The sequence below is a fragment of the Poecilia mexicana genome, unplaced genomic scaffold, assembly GCF_051168715.1.
Source record: "Poecilia mexicana isolate PSO_F unplaced genomic scaffold, ASM5116871v1 scaffold_9, whole genome shotgun sequence".
NCBI classification, from domain to species: domain Eukaryota; kingdom Metazoa; phylum Chordata; class Actinopteri; order Cyprinodontiformes; family Poeciliidae; genus Poecilia; species Poecilia mexicana.
Window position 1 is genome coordinate 5,928,046 of NW_028263378.1, and position 23,725 is coordinate 5,951,770.

Consider the following 23,725-nt stretch of genomic DNA (forward strand, 5'->3'; position numbering starts at 1 on the left):
AGCTGTGCATTCATTTAGTCTATCTTTATTTTTCTGTGCAACCAATTCAAAACTTCACCTGCATGTCATGCATAACTCACTTACTTGTACTAATCTGTTTTTCTAATATTGTCCTTTTGTTATGTATTTTGTGCACCAGGAAGATTTTAGGTGCAACAGCCCTTATAAGTTTTTTTTTTCTAGTTATCCAAGAAGACTGCCTCCTTTTATCATAAGCTTCTGACATGTGGATTTTCTTTTGAATAGTCATAAATCAGCTCAGCTGATCCAGATCTTTTAAGTCAAAGTCTTGATGAGGATCTGTGGAGCATAATATACATTTTCCTTTGCTAGTTTTGATCATTATTGTCAGAATTTCTTCTCATATTTGAGAAAAGGTACAGGACTTGTGCTGATGTTTAAGAACTAGTTCAGATTTTTCAGATTTTGTTTTTCAGACATAAGATTCATTATGCATTTTTTTATTGGTTCATTACCAGGCCTCTGGAGAACTTAAAGACATGTTGAGGAGATAATTTAGCCATTTAATTTAGCTTTGTTGATACAAGGACACATCTACAGCCTGGAGGACATCGGCCTCTGAGGACTGAAGTTGGACACTCCTACGCTAGATGAAGTCAGATGCTTTCAGCAGCTAGATAATTAATAAGAATACTGATACTGACAACAACACATTTATTTATAAAGAACTTTCAATCAAAGTCCTATGCACAGGGAAAAAAATCTAAAAGATGCATATTGGATAAAAACACACATGAAACAATAAAATCATTGCACAAAATTACAAGTATAAAGATCAAAATAATTTAAAAAAAGTCAGAAAAACAATAATTACTGACAACTCACAGCTTTTACACCACATTATACAAATGTTTTATTTTATTTTTTGTTTTGGTTTAGAAACAAAATGGTTATCCATGCCTAACACCTTGGGGTAGGTTGTTCCATATTGTTGGTGGATGAAAGAAAAAAAACAAACTCTTTTTTGGGGGATAAAACAAGTTAGCTATAGTCTTTGAAAATCACCACCAAAACAAACCCCGATAATAAACCTCCATCAATCTCAGTCATTTTGCCTAAAAGGTCCTACCACCTTGAAATCCACTAGAAAACCATAGGAGGACTGGGATGCAGCTTCTTGACAGGCAGACATGGTTTAATCACACCAGAGCTCTGCCTCAAAAGATTTGGCCTGGACCCCCCAGAGACTTGCCTTTTCCGTACCAATTTAACAGGCCCAGGTGAAAACAAGCGTGTGGATGGAGAAAAACCTGCACATCAGCTTGTGCCATGTGCCTCTTGGTGTCTGCACCCTCTGGCTGGTAAATAGCACAAATATGAGACCCCAGTCTGTTTTCATTTAATCAACAGTCAGCTTTGATTAGAGTCAGTATGACTAAAGCGGCTGTGTAAAGGGGAAGCAGGTTCTTGTTAAGCACTGCAGCTGTTGAGAGGTGTTTGGCAGCCTCTCCTTTTCTCCTCATGATCTGTTTTTGAGCAGAATCGCCGTGCCACCGGAGAAGTAGAGTATATTACACAGTGAATCGACTTTAGTGCTGTGACCTCTGTTTAATCATGCCAGCCTGAAGTTGGCACTAAAGAGAGAATCATATTTCAAGACTGCTTTAAGATTTGAAAGATATATATATTTTTATTGCTTATGTTATTGTCTGCTTTACCATCTATTCTCGCAAAGACTTAATAAATTAGAACATCAAAACGGCAATAAATATTTTTAGTTAATGGTTCAGTAACTCTATAAACAAAAAGATTAATAGAATTACTGTTGCCTTTGGAACAGCTGTGAATGGTGTGACTTTATTGTTTCCACTAATCCATGTGTTCGATTCTTGTGAATCCAAAAATTGAGGTAGTCACTGAGGCATTTCATTATGTGGGGCACACATTCGAACTCGAAGTGAGCAATAAAACCACTAAGCTTGGTGGTCAGACTATATTCCAACAACATCTGCAGTACTGTTCAATCATTACCAAAAGTTTGAATCTCTCTTACTAGGACAAGTTGATTTACCTCAATTAATGGAATATAGAAGCACACAAACTGTAATTTTAGTTCACTTCTAGAACTACTGCAAAAGTAAGTGCATCAGTAACATGAACCTTACACTTCAAAAAAACTACTGAAAAAAATTGTTCTCTGAAAAAAATAATAAAATAAATAATATAACTTATTATAACCAGCTTTTCAAATTGATATTTATGCAAATGTTGCTCAAGAGGTTGTTTTTACAGTTTAAAGTACTTCATGTTATTATTAACTGCACAGGATATTCGTCTATTGACATTTCTGATAAATTAATAAACTGATTTTCTCTGAGCCTGTAGGCAGGTATGTTACTATCATCTGCTGACACTGCTTTTAAAAAACAATCATGTTTTTAAGTGTTTCTTATTTAGCCATTATTTTACCAGTAAGTTCATTTTGTGAGCTCAGATTTGATCTCTTCTGGGTCATCAGAGATGAGTCATCTGCTGTCTAAAAACACGAGAGGTAACTTCTTTTGCAGTACGATTTAGCAATACAGACCAAGACTGGCCAAGTGACAACAAATATGGAATTGGTGTCCTTATTAAGTCATCTAAACAAGACAGCACCTTATATTAGCATCATTTCCTTTTAGCTTGTTGGAATCTGAAGCCCTGTTTACTTTGAAGCAGTAATTATTTTCTTCTTTTGTACACAATATGATTATCTTTTTGTGTACATAGAAAATCCTACATAAATCCCACATAAACTCTTATTGTTTTGCTGTAGATTCTGTGTACAAAAGCCATGTGGTAAGCAAATATGCCCAATGCATTGTTATCTTTTGGTCTGAATATATTCTGTTCTTGTGAATCTTTCTTTCTTATGGTTGTGCTGTTTATTTTACAGGGTTGTGAATATTGTTTTATCTAGTGGATATACAGTTGTCAGTATTTTAATTGGGTGTCACTGATGAACTGTCCTTTGGTGACAATGCTCTCAGAAATTTTCTGGCACATTTCACTTTCAAATTACAAGAGTAATCAGATGCCAGAGGGTGAAAAGTACCACCCTATCTCTCCCAAAAGAATTTAGTAATGCTATATTACCTCAGTAAATTACTGTATGAGCAATTATTTAGCAATTAGAAATAAACGGGTTACAGCCCTGTGAGTAAATAAGATGATGATGGAAAACTAAGAAGATTTATCCGATTAAATAAGCCTCTGAATCTAAGCTGACATGGTCACCACCCTGAGGTTTTATACATTGTGTGTAAATTGGTTTTTACAAAAGTGGGGTCCCCTAAGTCTGTTTTCATGCTGTTTCACTTGTTAATTAACTCAAAACCAGTGGTTCGCTAACATTCTAGCTATTGACCTACAGAATAACAGTAACAAAGATTGGGACCCAGATTATCACTGGGTGAAGTAAATATTTTTAATGAGCCAATTTGACAAGGAAACAATGGTAACACAAAGAGCTTGAACAAGCTTTAGACAGAAGTACCAGAAAAAAACTTGATGATTTCTGACAAAACTATGCCGTTGGCCATCTTTTATTTTTCTTGAGATCATCTCAAGACCCCATAGTCCTCAAGTGGGTTCCAGAGCTCCAAAACATTCAAATGATTACATAAAAACACAATAAAATATAAACTCTAAATGTATTTTATAAAACATAATGCTGTGAATTAAATCTGTAATCTGTTGTCTCTTTTGTCGTTTTTAACACAACGTACTACGGTCTCTTTGTTGGATAAATTTGTTTTTGGTAATTTTTTCCCCCACTAATGCAACCGACTTAAATGTTTTAAATAGAAAAATCCATTTGAAAAAAAAAACATGGTTTTATTAGAGAAGAACTTGATCAGAGTTGTTTGGCCAGGTTTTGATCTTCAGGTGGGGGGAGGCAACATTATGCTGTGTGTGTGAGTGATAGGGGTCGCTGTAAAACTCCAAAACAAAATGATTGTGGTCTTACCATTTTTAAGCTTGTTGGGGCTGTGATCGTGGCTCAACTTAATGGAACGGCATGCATGTATATTTTTATAGGTTGAATACACATGAACAGTGATAAGTAGCACATGTAAGCCACCTGGACTGTGTGGTAACACTTAACCTCTTGTAAACAATAGTCCCATACAGCTGAAGATAACTCCAGTATACACTCCAGTAACTTTAGTTGTAGATTACCTTCGTTCTCCCATAGGCCTCCATATTTAACCACATCATTCACAGTGCGTAGTAAACAATGTGGCCACTTCAGGCATAAATTACCTCATAAAACATCTGCCAATAAACACTTGGAGAATAAATGGAGAGAAGAGTGTTGGATTTGTTTTTGTAGACAAGGCAGTAGTCGGTCATCAGTTCTGTTTTTATTCTTTCACAGTACGGAGACTACGACCCTGAAGTTCACAAACCGGGCTTCCTGGCTGAGGAGGAACTGCTGCCAAACAGGGTGAGTGATTGCTGGTTTACTTACTGTCACTCATAAGATAGGATGCTGACATATTTGTCATTCTATCTTGCTAGCCTCCTAGATTGAACAGTATGTGGCATTTTAATATATACTGTATTTGCCTGTGAGCATTTATGCATATTTATGTCTGTCTTTTTCCATTTCAGGTTATTAACTTGTACCAGATGACTGCAGAAATGTGGGAGGAGAGGATCACAGCATGCTATGCCGAGCACAGAGGCAGAACAAAGTAAAACTGCTGCTTATGAGTAGACTGCTCTCAAGTTTTACTGCTTGCACAGTTTTAAGTTTTGAGTTCATGTTGGATGTGCTGAAGGCTTGGTACTTAACTGGTTTTGTGCAGAAATAGCGTCCACTCATGTGCAAAGACACAAAGTGTAAGCCAAATTACTTGAGTTATTTGTAGTCTTGTCCTTTGAAGCAATCAATGTAAGCAGCTCACTGATGCTCCTGGCAGTTGGAGGAAGTCAATCACCTTGTTTTGATGGGAAACCCTCATCCGTATACTGGTCCACCTGCATTTTGAACCTGACTGACTTCCAAGCACCACATCAAAGTGACTGACTGACCTTCCATTTACATGTCATTTGTAAGGAGAACCCACACATTTTGCAGCTCTAGACATCATTGCATAAATCCAACATTTCTGTATGAATTTATTTTGACACCGTCTTCAATTGGAGTGTTTAATCTTTTTTACTTGGCATTATCCCATTTTTTTCAGTTAATCTTTGAAAAGTATAACATTTTCTAATCACCCAGACCAAACAGGCTCTCAGAAAAGTATATATATTTTTTTCTAATTTGACCTAAAAATTTCACAAATTTGCCAACTTGCTGGGAAAAAGAGCAAGAGCACAGGCATCAGATAAAACACTGATGCCTTTGTTTTCTCTCCAGCAATATTTACTTTCTTGAAGGCATAAGAAAAAGTTTTCCATCAAACATGACCTCTAAAATCTGTTACAGAGCTGTGTTTGTGTTGTTTCTGTGCTTATGTGTTTTTTTACCCTAGCAAGGGCTTTGTGACAAAGTTTTTACAGATCTCATAACATGACATATGCTGCACAGAAAAACAAATGAAACAAGGTTTGATCTTTGTTTTCCCTTTCCACTTCTGTTTCTCCTTTTCTCCCCTTCCCTCCCTCTTTTCTCCAATCTTTTGGATCCTCCTCAATCATTTTCTACCTCCATTCATCATTGAACCAGGGATGAAGCTGAGATGGAGTATTTAAAAATAGCTCAAGACCTGGACATGTATGGCGTCAATTACTTTTCAATCAGGGTGAGTCGATGCTGCAGTTCATTATTTTTTATCAAGTAAGTTGCAGGATTCCTATGCAGTCTTTCTTTATTTCATATCATATACATACAGTAGATACTTATCCAATTCCTATTTTAAACTCCCAGCATTCATTTTTTCCATTCTTCCCTGTCTCTTTGTCCATCCGCTAACCATTCCTTTGTTCATCGAGTTGGTTGGTGGTTTTTACAGGTTCACTTCTCCAACCAGGCGTAACATTATGACCGATAACAGTTGAAGTGTGTAGCACTAGTTACTTTTTGGTCATGGGCCCTCAGAGTGGGTGGGATTTGTTAAATGGAACGTGTGATACTTTAGGTCATGTACTGCTGGGAAGCTTTGGGTTCTGATGTCCATGTGGATGTTACTTCGACATGGACCACCCACCAAAGCACTTTTGGAGACCATGTACACTTTTCCAAGCTCTGTTGAATAACATACCCTGTTCCAAAGCAAAAAAAGGTTTAAAAACCCAGGGTTTCCCTCAGAAAACTTTCTAAGCCTGGCGGTATGGGCACTAGGGTAGCCCACCAAGGTTTTGTATTAAAACTTGTTATAAGTTAACAAGACATTTGAAAATATGACTTGGTAATTATGTGGTATTCAAAGACATTATTGACAATACCTAAACACCAGTTATAGTGTCTTAAAGGAGGCAAACACAAACAATACCATTAAAATGTACATTTTTTTAACTTTAGGTAATTCTACTTATGGATCTTAAAACAATTCTGCTCACATTTATAATAAAATAAATGAAAATAAATGTTACTCAAAATGGGCAACAATAAATAAGAATATTTGTGAGCTTTCTTACTTATGCAAGTATTCATTATATCAGGTTTTCTTGTCTTTTCCTAAATCGTTCCATTTTGTTTAAGGCCACACAACCTTTCACTCTAGAAGGATCATATGAATTCCAGTATAGGTGAAACTGTTCTGTAAGAGGACTTTCCAAATCATCCATTAGAGTGAAAAGTGGTGTCTGCGATCCGCACCAAGCTACAGAAATTTGGAGATCCACAACCAGACGCTGCAACAGCGTTCAAGGCCAACCCAGGGGTAAAATTGTGTTCAATGCATCAACTATAAACATAACTTTAGCCTGTCGGCAGTGCAAGTAAAGCCCGGCAGCCCACCAGGCTTATAAATCTGGGGGAAATCCTGAGGAGAACCATAATCAGTTCGGAGACCTTGCCTTGGTCTCCAAAATCTAAAGATCTAAATCCAATCGAGGATTTTTGAGATGTGTTTGAGAAGCCAGTCCAGTCTAGAGTCTAGTTTGGCCCCGTTTCTTACTTACAGGACTAAAGGATCTCCTGTTATTAGGTCAGATGACACCGCATGCCTTTTAGGAGTCTGAAGAGTCTATGCTTCAGTTGGTCAGGGAGGTTTTGTCAACAAAGGGGGGAACAACACGCTCTTAGTAAAGTGGTCATAATGTTATGCCTAATCGGTGTGTTTAAAGCGTGCTGTTTTGAGGAGCTGTTGGAAAATTCAGTCTGAAAAAGGGTGTAGAAACCTTGAAGCCAATATGAACGATGAGGAGACGGGTCAGCTGAACCGGGCTGTTAGTAAATGACTCACCTGTCCTCATGGCTTAAAAATTTGGGCGGTAAATTCTGAATGTTTTTAGTTATATTAGGGCATATTAAAAGGTACTTTTACCTCGAATGTTTTCTACATGAGCAAAACAATTGTTTCACTCTAAATAAACAGAAATTCACTTGAGTTGGATCTGACTTTGAAATAATGCATTTGTAGAAAAACCAATGCAGTTTATAACTCAACTCAGGAAATTTGCTGTTTTCAAACAAGCAGAGACAATATAAACTCTGTGGTAGCTGAATTATTCAGCTTGATTCTAACAAACTGTTCTGGCAAGCAGAGCTACAGAAAAGCCACCTCTGTCGAATGCAGGTAACAAATGAAGGGTGGCTGAGACAGTGGTCTCACGGCTGCTTGCCTGTGTCAGGCAGTGGAAAATATGTATTTCTTCTGATGTGGTGTAGAATAAAAAGGGAACAGATCTTCTGCTGGGAGTGGATGCCCTTGGTCTGCATATCTACGAGCCGGAAAACAAGCTGACACCCAAATGCTCCTTCCCATGGAACGAGATCCGCAACATATCCTACAGCGACAAAGAGGTGGGAGAATCTGCAGTTAACGCTTATGTTTTATTCACTTAAATGAAATCAGAATTAAAAACGGTTTAAATTTTCGTTCCAACCATGCAGCCCCACTTAACAGTTTAATATGCATCTCCTGTCTGCTTAAGAGAACAATTCTGGTATTTCCTCTTGTCTCGATGTTTAGTTTACCATCAAACCTTTGGACAAGAAAACCAACGTCTTCAAGTTCAACTCTTCGCGACTAAGAGTCAACAAGCTGGTGAGCTCAGCATAAATGAATTGGTTATGATAATGATGTCATCAGCGTGATTTGAACCTGTGTTTGGTTTCGATTTCACTTTTTAGATTCTGCAGCTGTGCATCGGGAACCATGACCTGTTCATACGCCGACGCCGAGTGGACTCCCTTGAGGTCCAGCAGATGAAGTCTCAAGCCAGAGAAGAGAGGGCCAGAAAGCAGGTAGAGACATCAGAAGGTCAAGTGTGGTTCACTTACAGTTTGAAAGCAAACGTACTGTCAAGTAAACCAAAGAAAGCTGATTGATGGACTCTGAAAACATTGAATTCGTCGCTCGTCTTCTATGCTACGGCCGCAGCAGATCACTGCTTCTGTTGATGGCGCCCCAACCCGCCAGTCGTAACTGCGTGACGTCGTTCTGGCGGTTTGATTCCACATTTCCCTCACAATCAAAGTCCCTGGACTATCATGGTGTGAAAGCTCACACAAGTCAGATTTAACCAAGCAAAACAGAAGAAGATTAGGACAATCTTGAGTTCCATTTAATGCTGCCATGCACATGCAAAGCTTGGAAAATCTTCCACTCTCAGAGTGAATTCTACTTACTTTGAGGATTCTTTTATTTTTATCACCATTTGAAAAAGACATTTTAATATGCTGTAATTTGTCTAGTTTAATTTAAATATTGTATTTTCTAAAATCTCTGTGTGCTTGAATGTTGTTATACCGTTGCATACAAGGCATATTTTTGTTTTTTATTGTATATAGAGGATATAACTAGTTTAGACTATATGCTGCTCCCTGATGAAGCTCATCTATCTAAAAATCTGAATAACAGATAAACAAGGACTTACAAGCAGAGCTTTCTCAATTTTACTTTTTTCTTTTATGTTACAGAATGGGATGGTCAGATACACACGTTTAAATTAGACTGCCATGTTTTTGTTTTTCTCAACAGATCAGACATACACTGCATTGATGTTAAGTCAAGCAGAACGGGCCGAGCTTTTCACATGCTGAAATCATCAAAATACTGAAGGAATGTTTTGTTATTGCATTTAGGAAATGCAATGTTTAATTTAAAAGGGAATTTATTTGTTTACTTGCATCTTCAAATGGATTTCTTCTATTGTATAAAAAGGTTTATTAAATGAAAAGTCGGCAGAATGTGGCAGTTTTTTATGCAGTTAATTGATTGAATGATCGATTACTAAAACAATTATTAGATGCAGTCCTAATATTCTCACATTTTGCATTTAAACCAATGCAATGGCTGATTCTCAAAATGCATTCTGCAGCCACAAAGAAAAAACAGTGAAAACTCCTGTCAGTCTAAGATAAAATAGACTGTGCCAGTCTTTATTTGCTTGTCTTTGTTTATGTGTTTTATATGTTTATTTTAAATCTTTCAATAGAGCTCTTTTTACTGCTCTTCCCTGTTTGTGCCATCCAGGTAGAGCGACAACGTCTGCAGAGGGAAAAGCAGCTGCGAGAGGAAGCGGAGCGAGCCAGGGACGAGCTGGAAAGGAGGCTCATTCAGCTGCAGGACGAGGCTCACATGGCCAATGAGGCGCTAGTAAGTTTCAAATGGTTTTTTCCCTCCAAGACTTTATCTTTTTTGGACAATTACACATAAAGGAAAGGTTCAAAGTAAGAAAAGTTAAGTAACTGGATTCCACATAGCATTAGTACATTGCTTACTTTCTCCTTGTGTGTTTCCCTTTTTTAAAATGACTTTGTCATTTCCTTGAAAATATTCTCTATTTTCTCTATGTCTACTTTCGTCCTATCTTCCACAATGTTATTGTATCTGCTGTGCTTTGTTTTAGATGTCTATATTCCCTGCAAGGTTTTGATTTTCCTTCTTTCCGTCTCCCTCCTAATGTGAGATTTTATTTTCCCCACTCCAGCTGCGCTCAGAACAGACGGCAGACCTGCTGGCTGAAAAGGCCCAGATCGCAGAGGAGGAGGCCAAGCTGTTGGCCCAGAAAGCTGCCGAGGCTGAGACGGAGATGCAGCGCATCAAAGTGACCGCCATGCGTGGCCAGGAGGAGCGACGCATTATGGAACAGAAGATGCTGGAGGCTGAGATGCGAGCGCTCAAGATGGCTGAGGAGTCGGAAAGGAGGTGGGGAGGAGAACAAAGATGGCTGGCTGGTAGAATATAACGTGTGCCATCCATGCTGAACTAACTGCAAAGTATATCTGGTTGCCTTTGGTGAATTTTATGTCTTTCTCAGTGCTAGAGCCACCATTTATAACCAGGTCCTGTTATTATTTCTACCTTGCATATATGTGCACAAAACATGCAAGACTCTTACATCTTTAAATAACTCTTTCCCTCTTTGTACTAACTTTCCAAGAGTTTTTCCTACGTTTTTAAATCTAAACCTTTCAAAGAAATACGCTTGAAAAGGTAGTTCCTAAATAACTCATAGAGCTCACACACTACCCTGATGTCTTTGAGTTACTATGAAGCCTGTGCTTCATATCAAGTTTGCTCTGTAGCTCTGTGAATACTCACTGTTCTTAAAGCATAAAATAACAGACCTGGTCAAAAAGTAGGTTAGTTAAGTTGTTAGTTTGCCAATTGATTGATAGTGTATCTTTAGTACTTGATATTTTTGTGTTATCTGTAGTTGTTCAAAGTACTTTTTTCTGCAGGATTAGTAATAAAGTAGAACATCCCATTTTGACTTGAGATGGCAAGATTCTCTATCACTTCTCCATAAAGCTCAATAAATGACAATCATTTCATATTCATAGCAAAATAGTATACATGCAATCACCAATATCACTTCACAGTTTCTACTCCACGGTTTATTAGGCAATCGCTTCAAATAGGCACCATTAACCACTTGGGTGTAACTCCAATTTCTGGATGAGCACTTTTCTGCAGCAGGGAAAATTTCAACCTGCACCACTCAACATGTAAATGACTACATCCACTCAAACGCTGGAGGCACATAGCTCACCCACATCGGCAAGGAACTTCAGGGCATTCAGGAAAATGAGCAAAAGGGAGGAAAAAACACATAATCAGTGGGTAAAAACACTCTCACACCTCTGTTTGCACACTAATTGGTGAAAAAAGGTAGTTTGAAATAATTACCTTGTACACTGATTACCCGGGTGTGATGTTTCTGAATGACTGTGTGTTAATTATCGAATATCACTTAGATTTGCTTTATACTATTTGGTCTGTTCGCTCTGGGGGGTAAATTAACGTGACATTTGCTGTCTGTTTGTTCTGTTTGTTCATCAGGGCTAAAGAGGCTGAGCAGCTGAAGCAGGACTTGCAGGAAGCCAGGAATTCAGAGCGCAGAGCAAAAAACAAGCTGCTGGAGATTACCAGCAAGGCTATCTATACGGTAACTGACCAGCACATGTCAAACAGAGGCATTCAGATGCACTACATGTGTATGTGCAATCTAACTGATATGTTACTGGCAACCAAGAGGATTGAAGCAGGTTCAGGGCATTTTGCCTCTTTGTAAAGTAATAAAGGTATGAAGTTGTATTTATGACGTCTTCTGCCACCACAATACCTCAGTTTGTACTTGTCTGGGAATTTTTTCAATTTAAGATAATTTCCTATGTTCTATAGCTAGTTTACTGTAAGAAAATATGGTTATATGACTCTAATACATAATGTGTACAATCAGGAGATAAAGAGTTGTTTGGGTTTCAGCATATATCTGTTGTATAATATGACATATGAGTCGAATCAAATATAGATCAAAACTTAAATGAAAATGGATGGATGAGATATAACTATTTTTATGACTCTTTATCTCCAAAAGTTATGGAAAACTAGAATACAAAGAAAAAACCCTGATGTGTGTTAGATAAATAGACTGATACAAAGTGATTGGTTTATAGGTACAAAATGGAAGTAGAAAGTGATAAAATAGAAAAACAAGAGTCGATAGTGGAGTAAAAATTAGTGAAGAGTCAAATTAATTTGGAGCCTACTGAATCAGTTGACAACCAATGGTATATTTATAATGGGAGATTATAATGTTTTCAAACTTCTGTCTCTTTTTAATATTCGACCATTTGAAATGCATTTTGCTTAGAAAACTTGACAGAATATTTAAATGATTTGGTCTGGGTGAGAGCTTAAGCTAAAACAAGCCTGATGTTGTTGTGTGTAAGAAAAGAGCTGCTATTTTCATCTCTGTGAAACAAATCTGGCTCCAGCTCCAGAGATCTGTAACCAAATTAGGCTGAAAGCAAATGGGCAAAGACCAGAGCAAACATTATCACGTATGGAGAAATAATTGGCTTAATCAGAGCATTTTCAAAAGAAAAAAAATACTTTCTCTTATTATGTTACATTTTTTCCTTTTGAAACCATTGTTGCCTTGCACATGATGATTCATCTGTAAAGTAGTGTTTTGGTACTCAGGTCCAGTTTTGTTCTCAGGACTAAAAAAAAATCATGTCTGGACTGAAATGCAACCAATGAAGTATTTTACTTTGAAAATGTCAACACCTCCACTTTACCTCTGTGTGCTAAAGATGAGAGTGCTGAGAAAACAAGAGAGAAACATTTTCCAGACCATATATCTGTCTATAAAACTAGCAGAAAGAAAGGACACTTATTAAGTCAACAAGTAAATTATTATGATTACAGCAGTGGTGTCTAAAATGGCTAGTCTTGGTTTTGACCACTCTACTGTAATGGCAGAAAATTGCTTATATAGTTCTGTGGAAACAATGAAATAACATTATTTCTAGTTTCTGGCTGTGAAAGTTTTTTTTTTTTTCTTTCAACCTGCATGTTGGGTCAATTGGTGCTCTGAGTTTTTCCTTTGTTGTTTGTCTATCTAATGAACCGGTGATCATTGCGGACAGTCCCCACCTTTCACCTAATGACAGCTTGGATACGCTCCAGCAACCATGCAGCCCTGAGCAGAACTAACTGGGTTTGGAAAACAAATAAGTACTCAAAGCAAATGCAGACTTACCATTTCTGTGTGTAAACAGCGATGTTGATGCTATTTCTTTATTCTCTACTTGGCAACACGAAAGACTACATATTACAAGATAAACAGACACTTGCATGCACACACACAAGGATTGAGGTAGCCTTGCAAAGCCGCGTTAAACTGATGATACTTGCATAAGACCAGGCTGCACATAAGTCAGCCTACGCAGGAGCTCCAAACATGTTAAAACCCACACAGTACACAGTCATCTGCCTGTACACATGTACACACACAGAATAGATACAGAGAGTCTCTTCAGCTTATGAATACAGATTTTATGTACTTCTACATGCTTATAATAGATGTGTTGTTACTCATTTTCCGATGAGTATTTTCACGTTTTTAAATGAAAGCTTTCCACTTGTACTATGTTTATGCTACTATTTGATCCAAGTTCCTTTCCTATACTTGTGTCACACTGCTGCATATCTGTCCTGCCTTCCAGTCACATATAAAGATCTGCTGCCTAAGGTGAATAAAGCTCTGGTGTTGCTTTACTTTTCATTTCACGCTACAGTACATGGATAATTTGAGCCCAAGCCAAGTTAGGCTGACAGAGATTTTTTGAACATGTTGAAATATGTGATGGCATCATTGCCACATCGTACGCTCGCACACCATATATACCAAAAATATGTAGATCGCAAAAATGAGGATTCACTTCATTCAGCCGATAGCCTGACCCACTTGCTAAGTAATTCGATTAATAATTACCTAATCAGTTGAAGACACTCAGAACATTGAAATTTCATTCCTAGATGGTCAGTTGAGCCATAATTAATGTACCCCATCCTGATGCAGCAGGACACAGTGAACTCCACACCCTTGATCCCATTACACATGCACCATTTAGAAAGGAAGCACATTAAAAAATGACACACTTACTTAAAAGACGTGACAAAACTTAATGTGCAGCAAAATTTGCTTCATTTCCTCAGATTTGGTTTGGTTTGACACATTTTGTAATGTGATATCGTTAAGATAGGAAACAGCATGACAGCAGCTTTAATCAGTCTGATTTTTGCATGCCACAATTCATTTCAGATGTATCTTATGGCATATAAATGCATATTTTCCGCTGCGTTGTTTTGATGGGGAGGGGGATTTCTACACGTTTCAGTCATTTTTTTCGTACTTTTGTGTCATTTTGATCCATGTGCTAATTTCTATCTTTCTCTACTCTCTTCTCATACTTTTTATTGATTGAAAACCCATCTTTGATTCCTTTTTCTATTGTAGTCACCTGGACTTCCATCTGACAGCGTCCCTCAAGAACTTAACTTTAGCAGGGAGAATCTCAGTTTTGACTTCAAAGACACCGACATGAAACGCCTGTCCATGGAGATTGAGAAGGAGAAGTGAGTTACCTGTCCATGTTGGGAAGTTTAGTTTGCACTTTTTAGAATTTCTAGTACTGTCGTTCCATATGAATAAGGCCTTTGAAGATTAAATCTTTAATCAAGAGAAGGGAGTTAATATAGCAACATTTTTAGAAGACATACATGTTGCAGAGTTGCGCCATAAAGACCATGTTAGTTTTAAAAATCCACTTTTTACTTCCAGGGTTTGTTGAACACGTGGCCCTCAGCATTATTTGTACGTAGTTATGCTGCCTGCATTCAGGTCATTTACCTGAACTATTTTTTTTTTTTGAGACATTTAAAGCAAGCAGAAATAAAACTTGGACAAGAATGAGTTAGTTAGTTGAGTGAAGTCTAAATATTTGGTTGGAAATGTTAGTTCTTGAGCAGATTGTCCATGATTTACTGATTTAGTTAGATGGAGGATAGGCATATTTTTTCTAGTAAATTCCTCAAATAAATTAAAATAAAATTTCTTAATGACTTAAAAGATTTTTGATACCCTTTAAACAACTTTCTGATGCTTTAGACATAAACATCAACAAATGCAATATTGATGTGCATCTTAGCAATATTGATATTTTGATTTATAGCCTTACTTTTCTGCACTATATGCTGCTGGACTACAGTGACAAACAAATGGCCACATTTAAAATTGTGTATCCTTCCAATTGTTCTTGCTCATTATATTATTTTACAGTTTATTTTTAACCCTATTTTGTGTTTTGTTTTTAAGAGTCGAATATATGGAGAAGAGCAAACACCTGCAAGAGCAGCTGAATGAGTTGAAGACGGAGATTGAAAGTCTAAAGCTTAAGGAGCGGGAGACTCCTCTGGACATCATTCACAACCAGAACACAGAACAGGGGACCAGCAAGCAAAGCAACTTTAAAAAGGTATATATATACATACATATATATATATATAATTAGTGGCAATGTGTGAGAAATTTAAGAGAAATGACTAAAAGCTGAATACTGCGCAACCCTTGTGTATTTATCGAATGAAGTCAGAGATAAATTGGTTCTGTTTAAATAGAAACAGAACCAATGGTCAGCCTAAACATGCACTGAAGCACAGTTTTCATGTTTCAAAATCTGATAATGTTAGTAAAAGAAGATCTTGGCTGAATCTTAGAATTTATTTTTCAATAATTGAGTTCAGCCAAAGGTCCGGCCATTAACAATCATAGTTTCTCACATAGGCCCTTAGTGAAGTGAATTGTTCACCCCGGTATTAGAGTAATTAAAACAACTCTTAAAATGTTCTGCTCATAGAAAGTTAAAACTTGTTGTGAAATCTTAAAAAAAAAATATTAACAAGTGTCTTGAAAAAGACTTAGACTTTATATTCTCCTTATTCTGTGAAGTTAAAGGAGGAAATTTACTTAATTTATTTATGTATGGAGATCTAAATCACACATTGGATAAGCTTATGTTCAAAAAATATTTCACAAACAAGTTTTGAACTTAAATAATTGTATAAAACTTGATCAATATTGAACATCTACAGCGCATTTATTTTGTTGATGTTATGATGCTCCATTCATCACTGTCTAACCAGCTCAATGACCTGAGTTGATGAGCGAAACATTGGTTTAGCACCATCTTTTCAAAGACGACCGTCATCAATTCATAGTTTTCTCTCGTACAACATCAGGCTTCACTGTCTGTTATATCAAAGATAAGTATTGATTCTCCAGCCATCACTTAATAGCAACTTTCTCCGCTTGGTTCCCTCTTCATTCTTCAGTCTGCAGGTTCATGAAGCCTGTTCAGAGATGGGTAGTCGTTATTCATTTTCTACTGCGACCTCTGAACGTGCTCAGTGAGCATTAACTGTATTAAAATGAAAGCCCTTAGAGAACCGAGAGGTGAAGTTATGTTTTTTTTTGCTTTGTATGTCAACTCTTCATCTCATCTCATGTCTGAGTGAATAGCAATTTAAATCTTTAAATCTTATCCTTATAATTGATTTTATGTTTTCATATTTTATGTTTTCATTATAGACAATCTGTTTCTATTGTTCTCTTGAACTGCCTTATTCTTACCTCTCTAGTATAAGTCTAATTTTAAAAAAAAAGAAGTTACACAGGATATTGGAGTTATAGACTTATGTTCTGAAGACCTTGCATAGTAGAGTGCATTTTCCATTTTGTTTCTGGGTGTAAAATATACTTGCTAAGAGAGTGCTTATTGATTCCTGCTTGGTCATTAGTCATCTGGATGGATAAGGGAACCTCTGACATGAAGGACGAGAAAGAGCAAAGTTAAAAGTGTTAGTTTAATTGAGCCAGTGGCGGTCAACATTCATCTTGTTTGAGGCAGGAAGGGCACATTTCACAGTGGTGAAAAGTGAAGAGAAAGAGATTAAAAAAACCCAAAAAAAACTATGAATCAATCCTAACATTTATTGTTAACCAAAACAGCTAACCCTTCAGGCAAGACTTATCTATCCACATACAGTACATCTCAATGACCGAGGACTCTCCTTTTAGGGCATCACTGTACACGTTTTCAACAAAGGTAAATGTTTGAAAGAAGAAGTGAAGACTATCTAACCATTAAACACAGTTTTGGCCTGTTAAACACCTGCTACACTACTCTGGTAGATGGTTCTTCCAATTCTGATTTTCCCAAAAACAGCCTATGAGTTGAAATATCCAAACCATGTTGAGAATTGAAATATCTTGAATGAAAAATGAAACCTCTTCAGTGAACGAGGCACGCAGTCCCGTTTCCTGCTTTTCACCCTCTGGACACTTAATAATCTACACCCTTTCAACCAAAACAGATTAGTTGGTTACATTGTTTAAGTTGCACTTAAAAATATTTTGCTTCCCTTGAAAGAGACGTCACTAGAAGCCTAGTTTGAAAGTTAGCATGACTATGACGTCGACATCTGCTGAGGAGGCAGGTGGTGGAAAAACCTTCAATTTACTGCAAAAGACATTCAGCAAGACTTTGTAGCAGCGGTTACTGAGGTTTCGTTTTTTACGGTTGGCCAAACAGCAAAGTCCTCCATGCCTGAATCCCCAAGACCACTGGCCCTAAAGAAGAAAAGTCAGTCTTAATTTACTCACAACTAAATAAATAAGCCAAAGAGATTGGGGGGTTTTGCTCTGTGATGCGGTAAATCCAAACTGGAACTTTCTGGGCCAATCAGCAGCATGCCTGGAGGGGGAAGAAAGAAGCATGCACTGAAAGGAACACCATACATTTAGTGAAGCGGTGTCTCTGTGATGCTGTGTGGCTACTTCCTTGACAGAAACCTTTGGATTCAGAAAAGATCCTGGAAGATTCCAGACTGGTCATCGTAGTCACCTGACTTCAATTCTGTTGAAAATCTGTGGTGGGGTTTGAAAAAGGTAGTCGTAGCAAGCAAATCCACGCATATTAATAAAGTAGTGGTCTTTGCTTGTGAGCCATTGGCTAAGATTCCTCAGGAACTATGTGTCATGTTTGCAGCAGGTCATAACAGACAAACATGTTGCTCTGTTAAGTACTTGATAGTAAGGAGTTTAATAATTTTTTTAAAGGTTTTGTTGGCTCTAGTGGCCTTTATTTGAAAGTAGTTTGAGAAGGAAGAGGGGGAAGACATGCAGCGAATGTCACCAGGCTGGGAATCAAACCTGCGACCACCAGCATGAGGACTAAGACCTCAATACATGGGTTGTGCTTTGCCCCTGCACCACCACAGCAACCCTAAGAGTTGAATAATTTTTAAAAGTATTTAAAGTGTCACTCCGAGTTTCATTATAGAAATCTTTTTTTTTTAAATACAGTTTATTATAATGTGAAAAATGTCTTAATGAAATAATCTGCCAGTGGAAATAGTATTTTTTATCGATATTAAGGAATATTAACGTAAAACAAGCTCCTATATCTTGCTGAAAAGTTACTTGTAAGCTAGTTTTGTCTTATTTCAAGTGCACTAAGATATTTCTGCAAAATGAGAAGAGATGTTTTAGTTAGGTTAAGTTGAACTAATATATTCCCTTATTGATGAGTCTCCTAGAGGTTAAACAATGGAGAAATGCTGAGAATGCTTAGTGACTGAGATAAACAGACAGGGATGAAGTGAGTGAACAATAAAGGAATGTGGAACAAAGCACATTATCTGCTAGGGAAGAGAATCAGAACCGGCTGCAACCGTAGGCAACGTTTTTCTGCGTCCAGACCTCCTCCTCCCTCACGATGATTAATGAACGTTTCCTTGATACGGATCAGTGCACTTTTACCTTTCTCCCAGGTCACGGTTTCTGCTCTGCTTGTGCTGGGCCCTTTCGGGAAAGCTCATTTACAACAACTTCACCACAAAATGAAAGCTTTGGGGATTCTGTGTAAGAAAGAAATAGTATTTTTCTCTTTTTTATGTATTGACTCAGTGCCACACAGAGAAACGGAAGAGGAAAAGAACATCTTTATTATCTTTATTTATTCGATGCCATTCACAGATTATATTTGTAGACACTAAATTGAGGAATTTCTCCGTGAACAGCAATATTGGACAGTTAAACCAATGTACAGTCAAGGTTTTGTGCTCATAAGCAATATTCAGGCTACCTGTCTGCAGGGACAATGCACATAAATCAGTAAATATTGCTCAGCAAATCCATCCCTCTCTCACACCTTATCTAGGATTTGCTTAAGTCCTTCATCCACATTTCCCTGAAATAACCTGGATTTCACTAACAGTTCTCCTTCATCCTCACCAGTCTAATATTCACCTTGGCAGTCACTTTAATTCCTGTTATCCTGTAGCTTGTACAAGAAGGAAACTTATTCTCTGTCTCTTCCTCCTGTTGAATAAGATGAGTCAGTATTTCAGTGTGCTGTGAAAGGCTAAATTAAATTGATTTAAATCCACGTCTCGCAGAATAAAATGTAGTTTTGTTGTCTAACTTTAGGAATCAAAGAGAAGAGACAAAAAGTAGAAACTTAAAGCCAATCAAGGAGTTTGGATTTTTTGTAAAGCAAACTGTAACCAAAAAATAAAATGTTTCCAATAAAGAATTTCACCATAATCCAAAGTTTTTAAAAACCACACTTAAAAAACAAAGCCAAATAACATTGTATGTTTAGTCTAGTGAACTAGTGAAGTTATATTAAAGAATCCAAAGGAAAGACTGTAGATGGGTCCACTAATTAGAATATAGAAGAGCTGACAAAGATTAAGAGTTTGAGAGAGGCTTTGTTGCTCTTCCTTATATGGATTCTGCAGCATTTTCATTGAGTCAGGCAGGCTTTTTGTTTTGGAAGCTTCGATATAGGAAATGTTTCTGCTGGAAGCAGTTCTGTTCTATTTTACATGTTTGACCCAGAATATGACTCACACAATGATGCATTCTGAAGAAAGGTTGAAACAAACAGTGACTGGGATAATGATAAACTCCAGAACTTAAACCAATGCAAATTTACATTTTCATGTTTTTTAGTTGATTGATTTTCTGTGCATTATCACCGTTCATAAATCTTATTCTGCTGTTTCGCCTCAATTATGTGACATGTTACATAATTCATACAGCTGACACACAAACCCACTGCTATACATTAAATAGTATAGCAGTTCTAATAGCATAGCGGTTCTAGTCCCTTAATGCAACAAGGGACTAGAACTGAACAGTTTGCATCATGTTGGATTATGGATTATGTTTCATTTTCAGCCATGTGGACCTGTCTTCAGTCTGTCTCCTTGGTGATTGTTGTTGGCTCTCATGACATATGATGCGATTGGTTTGCAGGTCCCAGTTAAATATACTGTTATTACTTTTTTTTTTCTTTTTGAGACAAATTTAAAGGAAAACCTGAGGATTAAACTGAACTACTCCACTTTTACATTTTTATAATTATTGTACACATTTTTATTTTTTTTACCACAGAGAGCTGTAAAAAAATAACCTGTTTGTTGATTTTGTTTTATTGTGGACCATAAAAAACTCTCCGGAAGGACAAAAAAGCAAAATACAAAAAAAAACCCCACATATGATGGTATTTCTAAATCTGTCTTCTAATTTAAAAGTTTAAGCTTAGGAGAAGCATTTATTGCAATGCTGCAGATTTTGTGGACTGTCTTTAAGCAGAACTTTTAACTTAAAAAAATAACATGTTCAAACCTCCTTTGTAGTGATTTAACACAGAAAGGTGTTGTTTTGGCAATAGTGACAGCAAGGGCCAGTAAGATAAACATCATAGTTTTCACAAGACATGTACAGGTTATGTTTTGCACATAATGTACAACCTGATATTCGTATTTTATCTGTATCTGAGAGTAGTCTGGGACGGCTGACTTCTAATGGTCCATGACAAAACCCCTCGAGTGTGGCCTTCCCCTGACAGCAGTGCAGCCACGGGCTCTGCAGTCTGTAATTACATTTTTAATGGGACGACCTTAAAAATTCTGAAAGTTGAGTACTTCTACTTTTTCCTGAAGGGAAGAATTGTCATACATTCTTTATCACCGATTTTAGAAGAACATTTGACGTGTGCACCGAATCCAGAGCATGAAGAAAGGAAAATGGCATTGTTTGATCCTTGAATTGTCACAGTTTGAGAAATTTGAATTGTGGAACGCTTCCAAACCCTGACACCGCAGCAGACTCCTCTGACGCAGCCAACTCCCATGAAAAGAAACTCAGCCAGGGTGCCACAGCTTCCTGCATTGCATGCTCGTGAATGCACACTCTAAAGCGGCTGTTGACAGCAGGAAAATAGCAAAACCCATGTTTAAGTAATAATTTTTTACCCGACAAGAATTTTTTTTACCATTCATTTGCTGTAAACTGTTTCATGGTGCATTCATTGGGGGTGTAGTGCCTTGCAAAAGTATTTAAATCCTTTGAACTTTTTCACATTTTGTTACGTTGCAACCATAAGCTCCATTTCGTTTTATCTTGATTTTATGTGAAGTAGTGTACAATTGTGAAGTGGAGGGAAAAACTTATATGGTTTGCATTTTACTTGCAAAACAAATCTGAAAAGTGTGGTGTACATTTGCACTCAGCCCCTCTCCATGTCTGAATACTCATTTTCAGGTCTAGCCCCAGATTTTTAGTTCAGTTTAGGTCTGGGCTTTGGCTAGTCCATTGCCAAAGCCCAGCTTGAGAAATTTGAATTTGGATTAATTGTGTTCCAGTGCTTGATCTGCACTGTTCCATCATAGCTCCCCTGTAGAGATAATTACACATTTTACATGGTACCTTTTCCCTTGTCTGCTGTTAAAATGCTTACAGTTCTCTATCCGACCCTTTAGTATCATAGGCAATACCATCTGTCAATCCAACAGGCTGAATATGTCCTTTACAATAAAATAATTAATTTATGACATCTGGAATCCAGTAGCCTACAATGATGGCATTGTAAAATGTCCTTTAGAACAGACTGATGCATTGGATTTCATATAGGGTATTGGATTAATACAAATGTATGCCACACTTTTCAGATTATTTGTAAAAGTTTTGAAAACCATGTATAATTTCCCTTTCACTTTCAAAATACAGACTGATTAATAACTTATAGTAAATTCAAATTAAAATACTTTGAGGTTTGTGGCTGTAACCTACATATTTATTAAAGCTACTAAATGCGTCTGGGGTATCAATATTTTTGCAGGGTTGTATAGATTTGAAAGAAAGGCTAATCGAGAAGACAAGCTGTGGTTGTTTTCTCCAGGCACTTGTTCTTTTTTTTATGTATTTTGCGTCTGTATTGATTGCTACCCTGCTGTACATTTGACACTTTTATGACTTTTTTTTGTCCTTCACAGCTTACACTACAAAGCACCAAGTCAAGGGTGGCCTTTTTTGAAGAACTTTAAACATTCTGTAACCGTGAGAAACTTCTCCATGCTACATTCCCGACTGCATTACAGACTCCTTACTGCTGGAAACAAAACCTGCCAACAGCCAGAAAAATATCTACTGCTTTGAATTCATCACCTCTAAGAAATATGCATATAAAAACGAGCTGTGTGTGTGCGTGTGTGTGTGGGGGGGTTTACGATAAGACTGAGTGTAAGACTTTCTTTAGAGATATTTTGAAAGAATTTGTGTGTTGAATTTATCAAAGTCAAATAATATAGTCTGTCTATGCTACAGGAGAAGCTGTTCCGCTCCTCTTCCACTGTGAGTCTGATGAGATTGTGTTTTGGGAGTTTGGAATAGTCGATGTATAATTTCCAGTTGAAGTGACCTACATTATATGAGTGATGAACTATTTAGCAGTTCTGCAGGGAAATAAACCACTAACATTACCCGAACCAAACGCTTGATATCTAGATATGCTACTCCAGGTTGAGTATTCTTTTTACCTTGCCTGTGCTGAAACACTACACACTTGGTATATTATGTTTTGTTAGAATTTATCTTCATTTAAACTGAATATTTCAGCTGTAAGTTCAGGTCATTTCTCTGCCATCTTGAATGGAAAGAGCCATTTGTTAAATCTGTGGAGTTTGTGATCTGTGGAGAATATTAAGCGTGCACTGAACACTGAAATCCCCATCGAATTTACAAGAAGGTCCCTGCCTCCCTTTCTGTTGTGAATGTGGATGAGCTGTTACCTATGAGGCCTCATTAACCATGTTTACATTGTGAACGCATATTTCATATCTCGGATCGGGGAGTCTTTACACAAAGCTGAATAGGAGACACTAAGTACTGGAAGGTTCTCAGAATTTAAACTTAACTTCTAAGATATTTTTGTGCAAAGTTTGTTTGTGCAAAGAAAACCACTTTAATTTGCATGTATTTTGAATTAATGTGAACTTTGGAATTAATTTCTGCTCTCCCTCAGAAAGCAATTAACTTGGGGAAAACATAATGTGAAGAAAACATTTTTTTAATCTGACGTTAAAAGGGATAATAAACAGTATTTACTTTGTATACCTTTTTCACTGCATATGCATTTTTACTGAAAACCTAACAAGACGTGTATGTTTTGCATGTAAAATAAATCAACATAATTACTTTTGTGTCAACTCTTCTTTTTTTTTTACTTCCAAAACAGGTCTTTGTGTTGCTTTGGCAGATTTTGATGAATGCCAGCTATGAAATTGCTGCTGCCAAGAGCCTCTTCCTCCCAGCCCAAACAAGACACTCAATTACACCTATGAAATGAATCAAGTGTTACATAAGCAGCCTCCATCTTGTGTCGAATCACGTACCGTGTTTGCCTGAGTGACAAGGTTTTTTGTGCGTGTGCTTGCGGATGCGTGGGTGTACGGAGTGT

The 23,725-nt window shown here is 37.2% G+C and overlaps 1 protein-coding gene across 1 annotated transcript in view; it reads left to right on the top strand.

Moving 5' to 3' along the window:
- nf2a (NF2, moesin-ezrin-radixin like (MERLIN) tumor suppressor a) overlaps positions 1-23,463 on the top strand; it is a 30,820-nt gene extending 7,357 nt beyond the window's left edge. The window contains exons 5-16 of the mRNA XM_014985694.2: positions 4,382-4,450; positions 4,618-4,700; positions 5,681-5,756; positions 7,787-7,921; positions 8,091-8,165; positions 8,252-8,365; positions 9,597-9,719; positions 10,054-10,271; positions 11,409-11,514; positions 14,377-14,495; positions 15,235-15,394; positions 22,263-23,463. Of these exons, the coding sequence (XP_014841180.2) occupies positions 4,382-4,450; positions 4,618-4,700; positions 5,681-5,756; positions 7,787-7,921; positions 8,091-8,165; positions 8,252-8,365; positions 9,597-9,719; positions 10,054-10,271; positions 11,409-11,514; positions 14,377-14,495; positions 15,235-15,394; positions 22,263-22,313 (1,329 nt within the window). The 3' untranslated portion in view covers positions 22,314-23,463. The remainder of the gene's footprint in view (positions 1-4,381; positions 4,451-4,617; positions 4,701-5,680; positions 5,757-7,786; positions 7,922-8,090; positions 8,166-8,251; positions 8,366-9,596; positions 9,720-10,053; positions 10,272-11,408; positions 11,515-14,376; positions 14,496-15,234; positions 15,395-22,262) is intronic.
- The last annotated feature ends 262 nt before the right edge of the window (positions 23,464-23,725 follow it).